Source organism: Scyliorhinus canicula, chromosome 3 (assembly GCF_902713615.1).
Source record: "Scyliorhinus canicula chromosome 3, sScyCan1.1, whole genome shotgun sequence".
Taxonomy (NCBI): domain Eukaryota; kingdom Metazoa; phylum Chordata; class Chondrichthyes; order Carcharhiniformes; family Scyliorhinidae; genus Scyliorhinus; species Scyliorhinus canicula.
This window is the reverse complement of record NC_052148.1, coordinates 204,705,053-204,719,531: the sequence shown is the minus strand read 5'-3', so window position 1 is coordinate 204,719,531 and position 14,479 is coordinate 204,705,053. Positions and strand designations below refer to the sequence as shown.

The window sequence follows — 14,479 nt, the reverse complement described above, 5'->3', positions numbered from 1 at the left end:
GATTTAATTGAGGTATAGAAAATTGAGGAACCCAGATAGAGTGGAAATGAATAAACTATTTCCCTTTTGACCAGGAGTTCCCTTGCAAAAGGGAAACTATTTCCCTTTTGCAGAGAAGTCGATACCGAGGAGGCATAGATTTTATTGTAATTGATAGAAGGATTCAAGTGGAATTGAAAATAATTTTTTTTCACCCAGGGTGGTGGTGGGCTGGAACTCACTGCCTGATAGAGGCAAAAATCCTCATTGCATTTAGAATATAGTTGATATATATTTTAAATGCTGTAACCTACAGAGCTACTGAAAAATGGGATAGCTATTCCTCAGCTGGCACAAATATGAGGGGCTTCTGTGCTGTGCTGTGCAGTCTTATAGGATACTAAAGAAAGGTTCCTTGCTCTTTTTGTACTGTGCCATGGGATCTTTATGCCCACCAGAGAGGTCAGACAGGACCTCGAGTCGACAACCCATCTGAAAGACACCTCCTCTGCCAGTGCAGTGCTCTCTCAGTTCTGCACTGGAAAATCAGCCCAATTTTCCTGTATTCAAGCCTTTTGAGTCGGCATTGAATCCACAACTTTAAGACTCAGAGAGACCATAAGACATAGGAACAGAATTAGGCCATTTGGCCCATCGAGTCTGCTCCTCCATTCAATCATGACTGATTTGTTTCTCATCCCTGTTCGTTTGCCGTCTTCCTGATCCCCTTATTAATCAAGAACCTATCTATCTCTATCTTAAAGACACTCCGTGATTTGGCCTCCACAGCCTTCTGCAGCAAGGAGTTCCACAGATTCACCACCCTCTGGCTGAAAAAATTCCTCCTCTTCTTAGTTTTAAATGATCGTCTCTTCAGACTTAGGCTATGCCCTCTGGTTCTAGATTTTCCTACAAGTGGAAACATCCTCTCCACGTCCACTCTATCCAGGCCTCGCAGTATCCTGTAAGTTTCAATAAGATCTCCACTCATCCTTCTAAACTTGAGGAAGGAGCAGTGCTCTGAAAACTAGTGATTCGAAACAAACCTGTTGGACTTTAACCTGTGTTGTAAGCCATCTTACTGTGCTCACCCCAGCCCAACGCCGGCATCTCTACATCATGGCTAAGAGACACAAAGGAACATTGAACTGTGGGGGGAATCACACCCAATATCTACATGTGTCTATTGGGTCACAGTTGCTTATTGTATCAGAAGCAAGAACTCCGTTAGCTTCCTAGTCCCCTTGCATTAGAAATTGAATTTAACTGTATACTAACCACTGTCAAAGACCAGCAAAATAGTGAACCGGTAATTTGTGCTTCAGTGATGGAAAAAAATATTATATCGGAATTGATTTGAAACTATAGTTATTCGTTTAGCGTTGAAGAGGTTAAACACTTCTTTATCGAGCTGTGTCACACAAGCTTTTAGCTGAAGTAGCGAGCTGTAAGAAAAACACTCCAAGGACACATCTAGCTGGTGATGGGGGCCCAGGAAAGGTAATCACAGATGGTCATTATCAAGGATGGCAATGAACAATGTGGGATCTTTTCACCATTTGTATTGGTTTCAGGTTATCTGGTAAGAAAGACATAATCATACAGAATTGTTATTGCAGTGGGCATTTTTACCTTGGAAAGGCCTTATTCTTAGCAGGGTAGGTGATTGATACCCACATTATTGATGTTAGGAGACAGCGTGCGTGTGTCTTTGCACTGATTGGATATTATGGTTAAGTAAGCATCTACTTGTAATTGGTTAATTATTCTTTATATTATGCATGATTTAAACCTAATCAATAGTAGCGATTGGAAATAGATAACTAGTAAAAAATGACTGGTATATGCTAATTTCTTGTAACCGAACCCCACGTATAACTGTCGGTACAATTCTTGAATCAGTGCTCTCTGGCGTACCAGTTTGGAACATCATTAACCCAGTTTTGGCTGGAAGAAAGACCTTGTTCATAACTCCCAAGAATCTTTGGCTGGTCTCTCATGAGCGTGAAGGTGAAGTACACTATAGTCGGATAGCTGCATAATTTCCCCAGAACAATTAGTACAAGAAAGAAAAAAAAGTGCATCTATATAGTGCCTTTCTCAATCTCGGGGTGTTCCAAAGCACTTTACAGCCATTAAGTACTTCGGAAGTGGAGTCACTGAATAAAGGAAACTCAGAAGCCAATTTGCACACAGAAATGTCCCACAAACAGCAATGAGGCGAAGACCAGATAACTTTTTTTTGTGATATATGTTGATAGATAAATATTGGCCAGTACTGGAGATCTCCCTTGGTTTTTTTCAAATAGCGCCAGGAGATATTTTGCATCTAGCTGAGTTTGGTCCAATGTCTCATCTAAAACACGGCATCTCTGATAGCATAGCACTTTCTCAGGTAGCATGGTGGCGGAGTAGTTAGCACTGCTGCCTCACAGCGCCAAGGACCCGGATTCGATCCTGACCCCGGCTCACTGTCTGTGTGGAGTTTTCACATTCTCCCCATGTTTGTGTGGGCTCACCCCCACAACCCAAAGATGTGCAGGATAGGTGGATTGGCCATGCTAAATTGCCCCTTAATTGGAAAAAAAGAATTGGGTACTCTAAATTTATCTTTAAAAAGCATAGCACTTTCCCAATACTGCACAGAAGCATTATGCTCAAGTCTCTGAGCCTTTCTTAATCAGAGCTGAAGTTTTACCCAAACTTAAAATGCAAAACATTTGAGATTGTTCAGACTGGAGATTTATTGGGACTGACAATTTATTATGTAATGTTTAGTCACCTATAAAAAAAAATCTTTAATGTTATTAGTTTTCCTACATTAGTGTAATTTTCAATGACACAGTATGATCTTTTTGCTGATGTCAACCACTCATTCAACAGGAACTGCCCATTTCAACCATTACAGTTTAAGACAAGATAGCAAGTCCTCATTTCGATTGTTGATATGTTTGGATCAGCAATACTGCAACTAACAATATTCTACTGTGATGTAAGATTGTTATTTTTACAACTGTAAATTTGTATCTTTTGCGTTCAAAATATCCTCATTACTCATGGATTATTGGAATGATTTTACTTTAACTGTACTGTCAATTTATTTTACCTTTATTACAATTCAAAAATGTATTTTTGGCATAACAGTTGAAAAGCTAAGAGCTATATTGATGTAAAGAGTGCCTTACAGAATGAATGAGAGGTCCCAGAGCAATGCCACTATCGATGCATCTGCCAGTTACGACTATGTCAGCTCCAAGATCCAAAGCCCTGCTGATTGGTCTGGCACTGTGCAAACAGAAATTGATCAACAGAATAAGAAATCTGCATAATTTATTCTGATGAGCCAATTTTACCTGAAGAGTTCCAGCTTGACTGTCCACTTGGTATGGCTCTTTACACAATAAGAAAATACTTGCCGCCTCTCATCTATTTTGTTTTCATCCTGTTACACTTGCTCAGCCATTTCACACCAACCTGCTGAACACACCAGAAAGCTAATACTACAGTTCAAGGAAGGGTAGGAGTAGCAGATAAAAGAAAATTACTGCGGATGCTGGAATCTGAAACGAAAGAGAAAATGCTGGAAAATCTCAGCAAGTCTGGCAGCATCTGTAGGGAGAGAAAAGAGCTAACGTTTCGAGTCCGATGACTTTGACAAAGAGTCATAGGACTCGAAACGTTAGTTCTTTTCTCTTTCATAGGAGTAGCAGATACCTGTTTAAGTTAGATGGATAGATGCAACAGTAATGCAACACCAAATTACATGTACTTTTGTTGAATTGCTGTGAGAATTAACAGCCATCAGCAGCAGCTGTTGGAGGTAAGATTCATGGAAAAGAATGAGTCACAGCTGATGTCTACAGCATTTTTAATAAGTTCACATTAGATTAATGAACAGGATTTAAGAAAAGGGGTTGGTAGATCTTTTCTGTGCATTAGCTTGAGTGCAAGCGTCACAAATTCCAATGTATGTGTCTGACTGGTTCAGAAATCTAGCGCGGGATTCTCCTTTGCGCCGGCAGCGCACCCACGCCTGGGGATTTCCCTGCCCACAATGGGAAATCCCATTCGCCGGCTGGCGGGACAGAGAATCCCGCTGCCGGCGGGGGCGTGCCGCACCAGAATGCTGGTGTGGCGGGACGAAGAATCCCGCCTCAGGAGCGGCATCTTTTTATTTGTTCATAATAATAATAAAATAATCACTTATTGTCACAAGTAGGCTTCAATGAAGTTACTGTGAAAAGCCCCTAGTCGCCACATTCCGCCGCCTGCTCAGGTAGGCCGGTAAGGGAATTGAACGCGTGCTGCTGGTCTTGTCCTGCATTACAAGCCAACTGTTCAGCTCACTGTGCTCATAAGACGTGGGCATCACACTGGCAAGGCCAGCATTTATTGCCCACCCCAGTGGCCCTTGAAAAGGTGGTGGGGAGCTCTCAAAAGGTTCATTATGTCAGGAAATGTGTTCAATTTTTGGCCACCACATCATAAAGGTAAACATGCTTTGGAATATGTCCAAGGAACAAGAATAATATTGATGTCAAGTGTAAAGGGGATGACTTATGAATAAAGATTAGGGAAAAAAAGCTTTATACTCTCAAAAAAAGTTGATTAAAGGAGGATTCACTGAAGTATCTGAGTATATAAATCTAGAAGTCTTCCATGCACTATGTGGCAAAAGGAGGAATGGGACTGATTAGGAACGGAAGGAGAATGGAAGCGAGGAAGTTATGATAAATCTACATAACATGCTGATTCAGCCTCAACTGGGAGTAATTGTGTCAAATTATGTGCACCACACTTCAGGAAGGATGTGAAGACATTAGAAAGGTTTCAGAAAAGATTCACAAGAATTATTCCAGGAACAAGGAACTTCAACCATGTGGATAAATTGGAGAAACTGGGGCTGTTCTTAAAAAAAAAAGAATAAAGGAGATTTGATAGTATTTCAATATCATTAGGGGTATGTACAGGGTAGATAAGGAGAAACTGATCCCATTGACAGAAGGGTTGGGCGCACACAGATTTAAGGCGACTGGCAAAAGAAACAACTGACATGAGGAAAACATTTTTACGTGGCACATGGTGAGAATCTGGAATGCTCTGAGTCTGGTGTTAATTAAAGCCTTCAAAAGAGAAATGGATAATTATCTGAAGTCAAAAGATATGCAAGGCTATGGGTAGAAGGTGTGGTCTCCTTCTGTGCTGTAACCATTCCAAGATTCTATACTGCCGATGTAACAACAGTCCTTACACTAAACTAATTCATTGTGAGGAGCAGTCCCAAACGTTGGTTTATAGGGAAGATATTAAAATGCCAGAAAGATGATAAATCCAGATTATTTCTAAATAACCAGGAAAATGGAGTTCACGGATACGAAAAAGTCCAGGAAAAGCTTCTTTCCTCACAGTAGAGTAATTGGTTTCATCACAGCCTTGGTTCAAACATGGACAAACGAGCTGAATTCCAGAGAGAAGGTGAGTGTGATTGCCCTTAACATCAAGGCAGCATTTGACCGAGTATGGCATCAAGGAGCCCCGGCAAAACAAGTCAATGGCAATCGGGGGGGAGGGCAAGCTTTCCATTGGTCGGTATATCTGGCACAAAGGAAGACGGTTATGGTGATTGGAGGTCAATCATTTCAGCTCCAGGACATCACTGCAGGAGTTTCTCAGGGTAGTATCCTAGGCCCAACCATCTTCAGCTGCTTCATCAATGACCTTCCTTCCATTATGAGGTCAGAAGTGGGAATGTTTGCGGTTGACTGAACAATGTTCAGCACCATTCGCGACTCCTCAGATACTGAAACAGTTCATGTCCAAATGCAGCAAAATCCAGGCATGGGCTGACAAGTGGCAAGTAATGTTTGCGCCACACAAGTACCAGGCAATTACCCTCTCCAACAAGTGAGGATCTAACCATCACCCCTTGACATTCAACATCGCTGAATTCCCCACTATCAACACCTTGGGCTTACCACTGACAAGAAACTGAACTGGACTAGCCATGTAAATACTGTGCCTACCAGAGGAGGTCAAAGACTAGGATCCTGCTGCGAGTGACTCACTTCTTGACTCCACAAAACCTGTCCACCATCTAGAAGGCTCAAGTCAGGAGTGTAATGGAATATTCTCCACTTGCCTGGATGAGTGCAGCCCCAATAACACTCAAGGAGTTTGACACCATCCAGGACAAAGCAGCCCGCTTGATTGGTATCCCTTCCACAAATATTCAATCCCTCCACCAGCGAACAGTGGTAGCCATGTGTACCAACTTCAAGATGCACTGCAGTAACTCGCCTAGGTTCTGTAGACAGCACCTTCCAAACCCCCGACCACTACCAATTAGAAGGACAAGGGCAACAGATATCTGGGAACAGCACCACCTGGAGATTCCCCTCCAAGTTACTCACCATCCTGACTTGGAAATATATCACACCTCCTTCATTCGCTGGGTCAAAATCTTGGAATTCCCTCCCTAGCATCCCAGGGACTGCAGCGGTTCAAGAAGGCAGCTCACTACCACCTTCTGAATGGCAACCAGGGATGGACAATAAATGCTGGCCGAGCCAGCGACGCCCACATCCGGTAAAATTAATTTAAAAAACCATACTGAATCTTTTGTTAGTTTAATTGATGTAGACTCGTTTCATATATTTTTTTGGGGGATGAAAAAACCATTAAAAACTTACCTTGTTTGTCTAAGACCGTGAGTGTAATATGAGCAGAATTGTGAAGCCAGCTAAGTGGATGGAATCGTACAATTTCAACCTTGGGGTGTTGCCACGTTTATTGGACCAGCCTTTTACGGAAAAAATAAATCTTGAACCAGCTGAAAGGATCTCAAACACAAAATGTAGGTGGCTTCGGTCATAACTGATGTTCAAAATTCCCTGATCCTTTGGGCTGGTTCGGCTAATTGCTCTAATAACTAGAAGAAACATGTGGGAACATGAACCCTGGAGGAGCTGTTCCAAATACAGTTGAATGCTGATGGCAGAGTCAAATTACTAGAGGAATGACTCGAAGGGTTCAAGACAGATCATCCTTGGCTTTTCTAAACTTGTAATACATTTAAAGGTCACTAATATCTGCACAAAGTTGGAACTGTTGCTATGAGTGCAAATGTTTCAGCTGTGATGTTTCTCTTGTTAGTGAGAAGCACAGGTTTTAGAAATTTCACAAATCAAGCTTTACCACTCTGCCACTTGACAGGCATTATAACAAACTATTTACAGATGGTATGTTAAACTAACTGGCCTATAGTTACTTGTTTTTTTGTCTCATTTTTAAAAATAAAGGTATTACATTTGCAATTTTTCAATCTCCTGGGACTTATCCAGAATTTAAGGATTCTTGGAAGATTACAACAGTGCATCCACTACCTCTGTAGCTACTTCCTTTAATATCCTGGGATGCAACCCATCAGGTCCAGGGGATTTATTGGCCTTTTGCCCCCATTAGTTTCCCTGATACAATAACAATCACTAGGGGAAAAAAATATTAATTTCCCCACCCTTGATTATTTAGAATTTTTGGAATGTTATACCTGTCTTCCATCATGAAGACTGACGCAAAGTCTCATTCTCTTGACGGCCTAAGTTAAATTGGGCCTCTCTCTTCCTGTTTATATATTTAAAGAAGCTCTTGCTGTCTATTTTTATATTACTTGCTAGTTCTTCTCCTCCCCCCCCCCTCCCCCTTTTGTTGCTTTTAAAACTTTTCCAATCGGCTGACTTCCCACTAATTTTCACTACATTGTGCTTTTTCTTTCAGTTTAATACTATCTTTCATTGCCTTGCTTAACCATGGTTAATTTATCCTCTTCATAGAATAATTCTTTCTCACTGGGATATATCTTTGTCGTGAGTCATGAACTATTTTCATAAACGTCTGCCATTGTTGATCAACCATCTTTCCTACTAAACTCCTTTCCGAGCCCGCTCCAGCCAACTCTGGACTCATTCCTTTTTAGTTACCCTTCTTTAAGTGTAGCACAGTTCTTTCTGACCCAAGTTTCATATCAAATTGAATGCTAAGTTCTACCTGTTATGGTCACTGCTTCCAAGGGGATCTTTTACTCTGAGATTGCTTATTAAACCTGCCACATTATACATCACCAAATCCCAAATAGCCTGATCCCTGGTTCAATCAACACGTTGTTCTAGGAAACTGTCCCAAATACACTCTGAATTCATCTCAAGTCTAATCCAGCCAATTACCACCCTATCAGTCTACTCTGAATTATCAAAAGTACATAAGGTATCATCAACAGTGTTATCAAGTGGTATTTACTCAGCAATAAACTGCTCAGTCGGGGATGCACCAGGGCCACTCGACTTCATTACAGCCTTGGTCCAAACATGAAGATGAGACAAGTGTTCCCAACATCAAGGCAGTATTTGACTCAGTGTGGCATCAAAGTAGCCTTTGTATAATTGACGTCAATGGAAAATATTTCCACTAGCTGGAGCTGTCACAAAGGAAGGATTCTGGAGAAGTACCAGAGGATTGGAAAACTGCTAATGTGACAGCCCCTAGTCAAAAAGGGAGGGAGGCAAAATATGGTAACTATATGCCGATTAGCCCAACATCAAATTCTTCAGAAAATGTTTGTTCCAATCAATTATTATGGAAGCAGCACATTTGGAAAATCATAATCTAATCAAGCAGAGTCAACATGTCTTCATGAAAGGGAAATCATACCTGACTATAATTTATTGGAGTTTTTTGAGGAAATCTCAACCAGAGTGGATACAGGGGAACTAGTGGATGTGTTGTATTTGGACCTCTAGAAGGCGTTCCACAAGGTACTTCACAAAAGGTTAAGTCAATCGATAAGAGCCCATGGTGTTGGAAGTAGTATATTGGCACGGATAGAGAATTGGCTAAAGGGCAGGAAACAGCCAGTCGGGATAAGGGCTTGTTCAGGGTGATGACTTGCAACCAGTGGGGTTCCACAGGGATCAGTGCTGGAATGCAACTGTTTACAATATATATTAATGGTTTGTAGGAAGGAAGTGAACGTACTGTAGCCAAATTTGTAGACAACACAAAAATAGGTGGAAAGGCAAGTTGCAAGAGGGATACAGTTTGCAAAGAGATATTAACAGGTTAATTAAGTTAGAAAAGAGAGTATATTGTGGGAAAATGTGGGGCGCGATTCTCCGCTCCCCAGGCCAGGTGGGAGAATCGCGGGAGGGCCGCTCTGGCATCCCCCCGCGATTCTCCCACCCCCCTCCCCCTCCAAAATGGCGTGTCGCGTTTTGCGACACGCCGCTCGGAGAATCGCGGGTCACCGTTTTTCACGGCGACCCGCGATTCTCCGGCCCGGATGGGCCGAGCGGCCTGACGTTCCCGACCTGTTCATGCCGGCGGCAACCACACCTGGTCGCTGCCGACGTGAACATCGCGCGAAAGGTAAGTTTGGGGCCTGTGGGGGGCGAAGAGGGGATCGAGCACCACGGCCGTGCTCGGGAGGGGACTGGCCCGGGATCGGTGCCCACCAATCGTCGGGCCGACGTCTCCAAGAGACGCACTCTTTCGCCTCCGCCGCCCTGTAAGATCAAGCCGCCACGTCTTGCGGGGCAGCGGAGGGGAAGACGGCAACCGCGCATGCGCGGCTGATGTCATGTCGGCGCAGCCAGCCGCGTCATTATTGGCGCGCCGCCTTGACGCCAGCGTCAAGGCCCGGCGGCCAAATTCCCCGCAACGCCGCTCCTAGCCCCCCTGGGGGGGGAGAATAGGGGGCGAGGAGCGGCCTCCGACGCCGTCGTGAAACACTCCGGGTTTCACGTCGGCCGTTGCGGAGAATCGCGCCCGTGAAGTTGTTCGTTTTGGAAGAAAGAACATGAGTAGCACAGTTCAATTCCCGTACCAGCCTCCCCGAACAGGTGCTGGAATGTGGCGACTAGGGGCTTTTCACAGTAACTTCATTGAAGCCTACTCGTGACAATAAGCGATTTTCATTTTCAATTCATTTCATTTAAAGCTTGGTCTGATAAATGGCAGGTAACACTCATGCCTCACAAGTGCAAGGCAATAATCATGTCCAACAAGAGAGATTCCAACCACCTCTTCTTCATTCAATTACCATTGCTGAAAACCCCACCATCAATATCCGGTATGTTAAGATTGACCTGAAACCTAACTGGACCAGCCATGTAAATATTGTGGCTACGAGAGCAGGTCAAAGACTGGGAATTCTGCAGCTACTCCACCTGTTTATCCACACTAATACAAGGCACAAGTCTGAAGTGTGATGAAATACTCTCCATTTGCTTGGATGAAGACAGCTCCAAGAACACTAAAGAAGCGCAACACCACTCAGGCCAAAGCAATTGGACGGGATTCTCGAAAAATGGGGCTATGTCCCCATGCCGGCGGGAAAACCGACACCAACGGCTCCGGCGTCAACAGCCCCTGAACGTGAGGAATTCTCACCTTTCTAGGGGGCTAGGTTGCCGCCGGAGTCGTCCCCGCAGCTCCAGCCGGCGCCAAAAGGCGGCATATTTCCACGCATGCGCAGAACGGCCGCGAATTTCCTGCATGCACAGGGGTTCCCTTCTCCGCGCTGGCCCCCGGGCAATATGGTGGGCCCGATGTGGAGGAAAGAAGGCCCCCCCACGGAACCAGCCGCCCGCAGATCAGTAGGCCCCGATCGCGGGCCAGGCCACCGTGGCACCCCCTGACCCCCGGTGTCGGATACCTTGCCCCCCCCCCCTCGTCTCCCAGGACCGTCCCCACACACGTACCTGCCAGGTCCCGCCGTGTGGGAGGTGAGTAATTCATGACGGTGGGACTGGGCAAAACTTTATGGCCCATTGGGGCCCGGAGAATCGCCGGGGGTCCGCTGTCAACGGCCCCCAAACGGCGTGGCGGGAATCCTGCAGACTCCCGAAAAATGGTGCCGGAGAATAGGGCAGCCGGCGTCAGGGTGGGATTTGCGCCTCCCCCTGGGGATTCCCCGACCTGGCGCAGGGTCGGAGAATCCCAGCCATTGACTTTGACAAAGCAAAGCACCCCATCCACCACCTTAAAAAGTCAATCCTTCCACTACTGGCACATAGTGCCAGCAGTGAGTACCGTATGCAAGATGCACTGTAGCAACTTGTTAACAACTACTTGCATTTATATCGCACCTGTCCCATAGTAAAACACCCTGAGGCCCTTCACAGCTTGGGAAAGTGGAAGGTTTAATTTAACTTGTAAAGGAAGAGATGTTTAGAAAGGGAATTCCAGAGGTCAAGGCCTAATGAGCTAGAGGAACATCTGCCAAAAGTGAAACAACTCAAATCAGACATGGGAAACAGGCTGGAATTCGAGGAGCACAGAAACCTCTGAGGACTGATTAAATTATTTTCCTGAGAATCGCATATCCCTGAATGAATTGAAGGAAAGTTCACTGAAATAGCTCAGGAATGACAGCTTTACAGCAAAACGGGTGCCCGCCCATTCCACCCACTCTGCTTGTGCCAGCTCTTTGAAATGGGCTATCCAATGACTCCCACTCCCTTTCTACGCTTCCCTCATGGTCCTTCCGTTTCCTCCTCATTTTCCCAATAGGCTATTTTGGAAAAGGGAGTTTTAATGATCCCTTGGGAGATGGTGGTCCCATTTGTATTTTTCAATCAAAAAAAGATTCCTTTGGGAAAATACCAATTTGAGGGACGTACCCTTTGAGGCCTGGTGTGTGGCCTCGTGTGCTTGGGAGCAGGTGACGGGCGACTTTGAACTTGTGGTTTCAGCTGCTCTCCACCATCAGGGGTTATTCTCACCTCATCTTTGGGTTTGCTGCTGTTTTTATTATTATTCATTGTCAGGATGATGATGTTGCTGACTAGCCAGCATTTGTGGTCCATGCATACTTGTGTTGTCACTACAGAGGGCAGTTGAGAATCATTCACACTGGGTGTAGCATTAAATACTTTTTTGCTGGTGTCCTCTTTTATTTGGGCAGGCAGACCCCAAGAATCTGTAGGACATTTCTCCAGAGGGATAGACAGTCAGGTGGTTTAGCTTTACCCAATTTTTTACTTTATTATTGGGCTGCTACTATTGAGAAAGTATTGGGGTGGCTGAGTGATCAGAGTTCCATTTAGGGGCAAACGGAAGCGAGTTCTTGGAGGGTGTCTTCACCTTTGCTTCGTTAATAGTCCAGAGGTGAGTTCTGCTTGGGTGAATGTCTCCTACTACACCCAGTGCCTCGGCCTGGTTAGGTGACCTCATGGAGTTTATACATTTGGAGAAGGTTGAGAACACCATAATGGGGTCGGTAGAGGGGTTCTACCTAAGATGGCAGCTATTCATTTCCTTTTTTCAGGAGTTTGTCACTGATACTTGTTAAGGGGGTTTTGTTCAGTTCAATATGGGGGGTAGGATTGTTGTGTTCTTGTTTGTTGATTATATTCTTTTTATATCGTAACTTGAAACATCTGTTTTGTATGATATTGTTATACTGTTTTCTAATGAAACAGCTTTTAATAAAAATATTTTTAAAAAAGTGAATGAGTACTATCCAGGACAAAGCAACCCACCTGATTGGAACCCCTTCCACATTCACTCCCTCCAGCACAGACACACAGTAGCAGCAGTGTGTACCATCTACAAGATGCACTGCAGTAACCCATCAAGGTTCCTTAGACAGCACGTTCCAAAACCACTACCATCTAGAAGGACAATAGCAGCAGATACCTGGGAACATCACCATCTGCAAATTCCCCTCCAAGTCACTCACCACCTTGACTTGGAACTATATTACCGTTCCTTCAATGTCTCTGGGTCAAAATCCTGGAACTCCCTTTCTAACAGCACTGTGGGTGTACTTACACCACATGGACTGCAGTGGTTTAAGAAGGCGCCACCGTCTCAAATGACAGCAAGGGATGGGTAATGAATGCTGACCGATCCAGCAAAGCCACATAGCAGAAAGTTGTAAAATACATTGGAAGCAGTTTAGAGAATGTTTAACAGACTAATACTTGGATTGTGTGGGTTGTCTTATGAGGAAAGGTTGGACCCATTAGATTTGCATCTACTGGAGTTAGAAGAGCAAGAGGCGACTTAACAGAAATAGATAAGGTCCTCAGCTGTCTTCACACGGTGGATGTGGAAAGTATGTATTCGCTTGGGGTAGAATCTAGAAATTAGTGTCACTGTTTAAACATGAGGGACTGCCCAATTAAGAAGTATTTTCTCTCTCCGATAGTGATGCGTCATTGGATTACTCATCCTCAAAAGGCAGTGGAAGCAGAGTCGCTGAATATATTCAGGCGGATGTAAATAGATTATTGATAAGTAAGAATGTGAATGGTTATTGGGGGTAGCTGGGAAGTGGGGTTGAGGTTACAATCAGATCAGCCATGATACTATCGAATGACGGAACAGGCTGGAGGGGCTCAATGGCCTCCTGCTGCTCCTAATTCATGTGTCCATATGTTTGTGTGACATTAGGCTACCTGGCCTCCTAGTGCACCATTTCCTCTCCCTCATTTCCTGAATAGCAATCTACCATTTGTCAATTTCAAATCTATTAGGACAGTTCCAAATCTGCGGAATTTTGAAAAATCAAAGCTTGTGTATTCTGGTAATTTATCGATTTTTTGTACAACCAGCCCGTCTAATATCTCCTCTAACAATTCTAAGCTCATTTAGTGTTTTAAGAGCCTCCGCTTTCACAACAGCTTTGACAGCATCTTCTTCCTTGTTAAAGACTGATCAAAGCACCCATTTAGTACCTCAGCCATGTCCTTTCTCATGCACAAATCCCCTTTTTGATACAAATCAACTCCACTCTACCTCGTCCTATTCACATGCCCATAGACGTTCTTTGGATTCCCTTGAAATTTAGCTGCCAGCTTCTTCTCATACTCTCTCTTTACCCCTCGTATTTCCTTTATCAATTCCCTTCTGAATTTTCTGCATTCAGCTTGTTTCTCACCTGATTATGAAGCTGACGTTAGCCACCCAATTTCGGCTTCATTTTACACTTTAGCCCTTTTGTCATCCAGAGAGATCAATGAGTTGTCCTATTTCTTGTGCAAATGAACGCTGACGGTATCCGAAATAATTTTGCCCGCCAATTATTGGTTCTAATTCACCTAGGAAAGGCTTGTTCTCAATCCACTGAAATTGGCCCAAATGTTTTTATTTTAGGTTGTTTCTTTTCTTATCCAGGCCTGATTTAATTCTTATCCGTTCTTCTTTTTACTGTTTCCGAAAGGTTGTGGAGAAGAGCAGCAGGATAAAGGGGCGTTGTTGACAGCAGCGAGCATGAGATCAGCATGGAGGATAAAGGAGCAATGAGAGCAGCGTGTGAAGCTAACAGTGACGATAAAGGAGTCTGACGGCAGTAAGATCATCAGAGAGCTGGTGTGATGCTTCAGCGCCTACCCACCACAATTGGAAAAACAAACCCTGATGTCCCCTCAGGCTACACAATAAACAATAGACAATTGAGCTGCCAGTCACAGCCTCAGTGCACCTCCTCTCCCTGTGGCAATCG

General features: G+C 44.2%; 1 protein-coding gene across 4 annotated transcripts in view; it reads right to left on the bottom strand.

Moving 5' to 3' along the window:
- Positions 1–14,479, bottom strand: part of lratb.1 (lecithin retinol acyltransferase b, tandem duplicate 1) — a 253,628-nt gene that overhangs the window by 182,036 nt on the left and 57,113 nt on the right. For 3 of the 4 annotated variants that reach the window (XM_038792045.1, XM_038792044.1, XM_038792047.1), the window contains exon 6: positions 3,165–3,264. The exons of the other annotated variant lie outside the window; for it this stretch is intronic. In XM_038792045.1, coding sequence (XP_038647973.1) covers positions 3,165–3,264 — 100 coding nt within the window. The remainder of the gene's footprint in view (positions 1–3,164; positions 3,265–14,479) is intronic. 4 annotated transcript variants of the gene reach the window in all.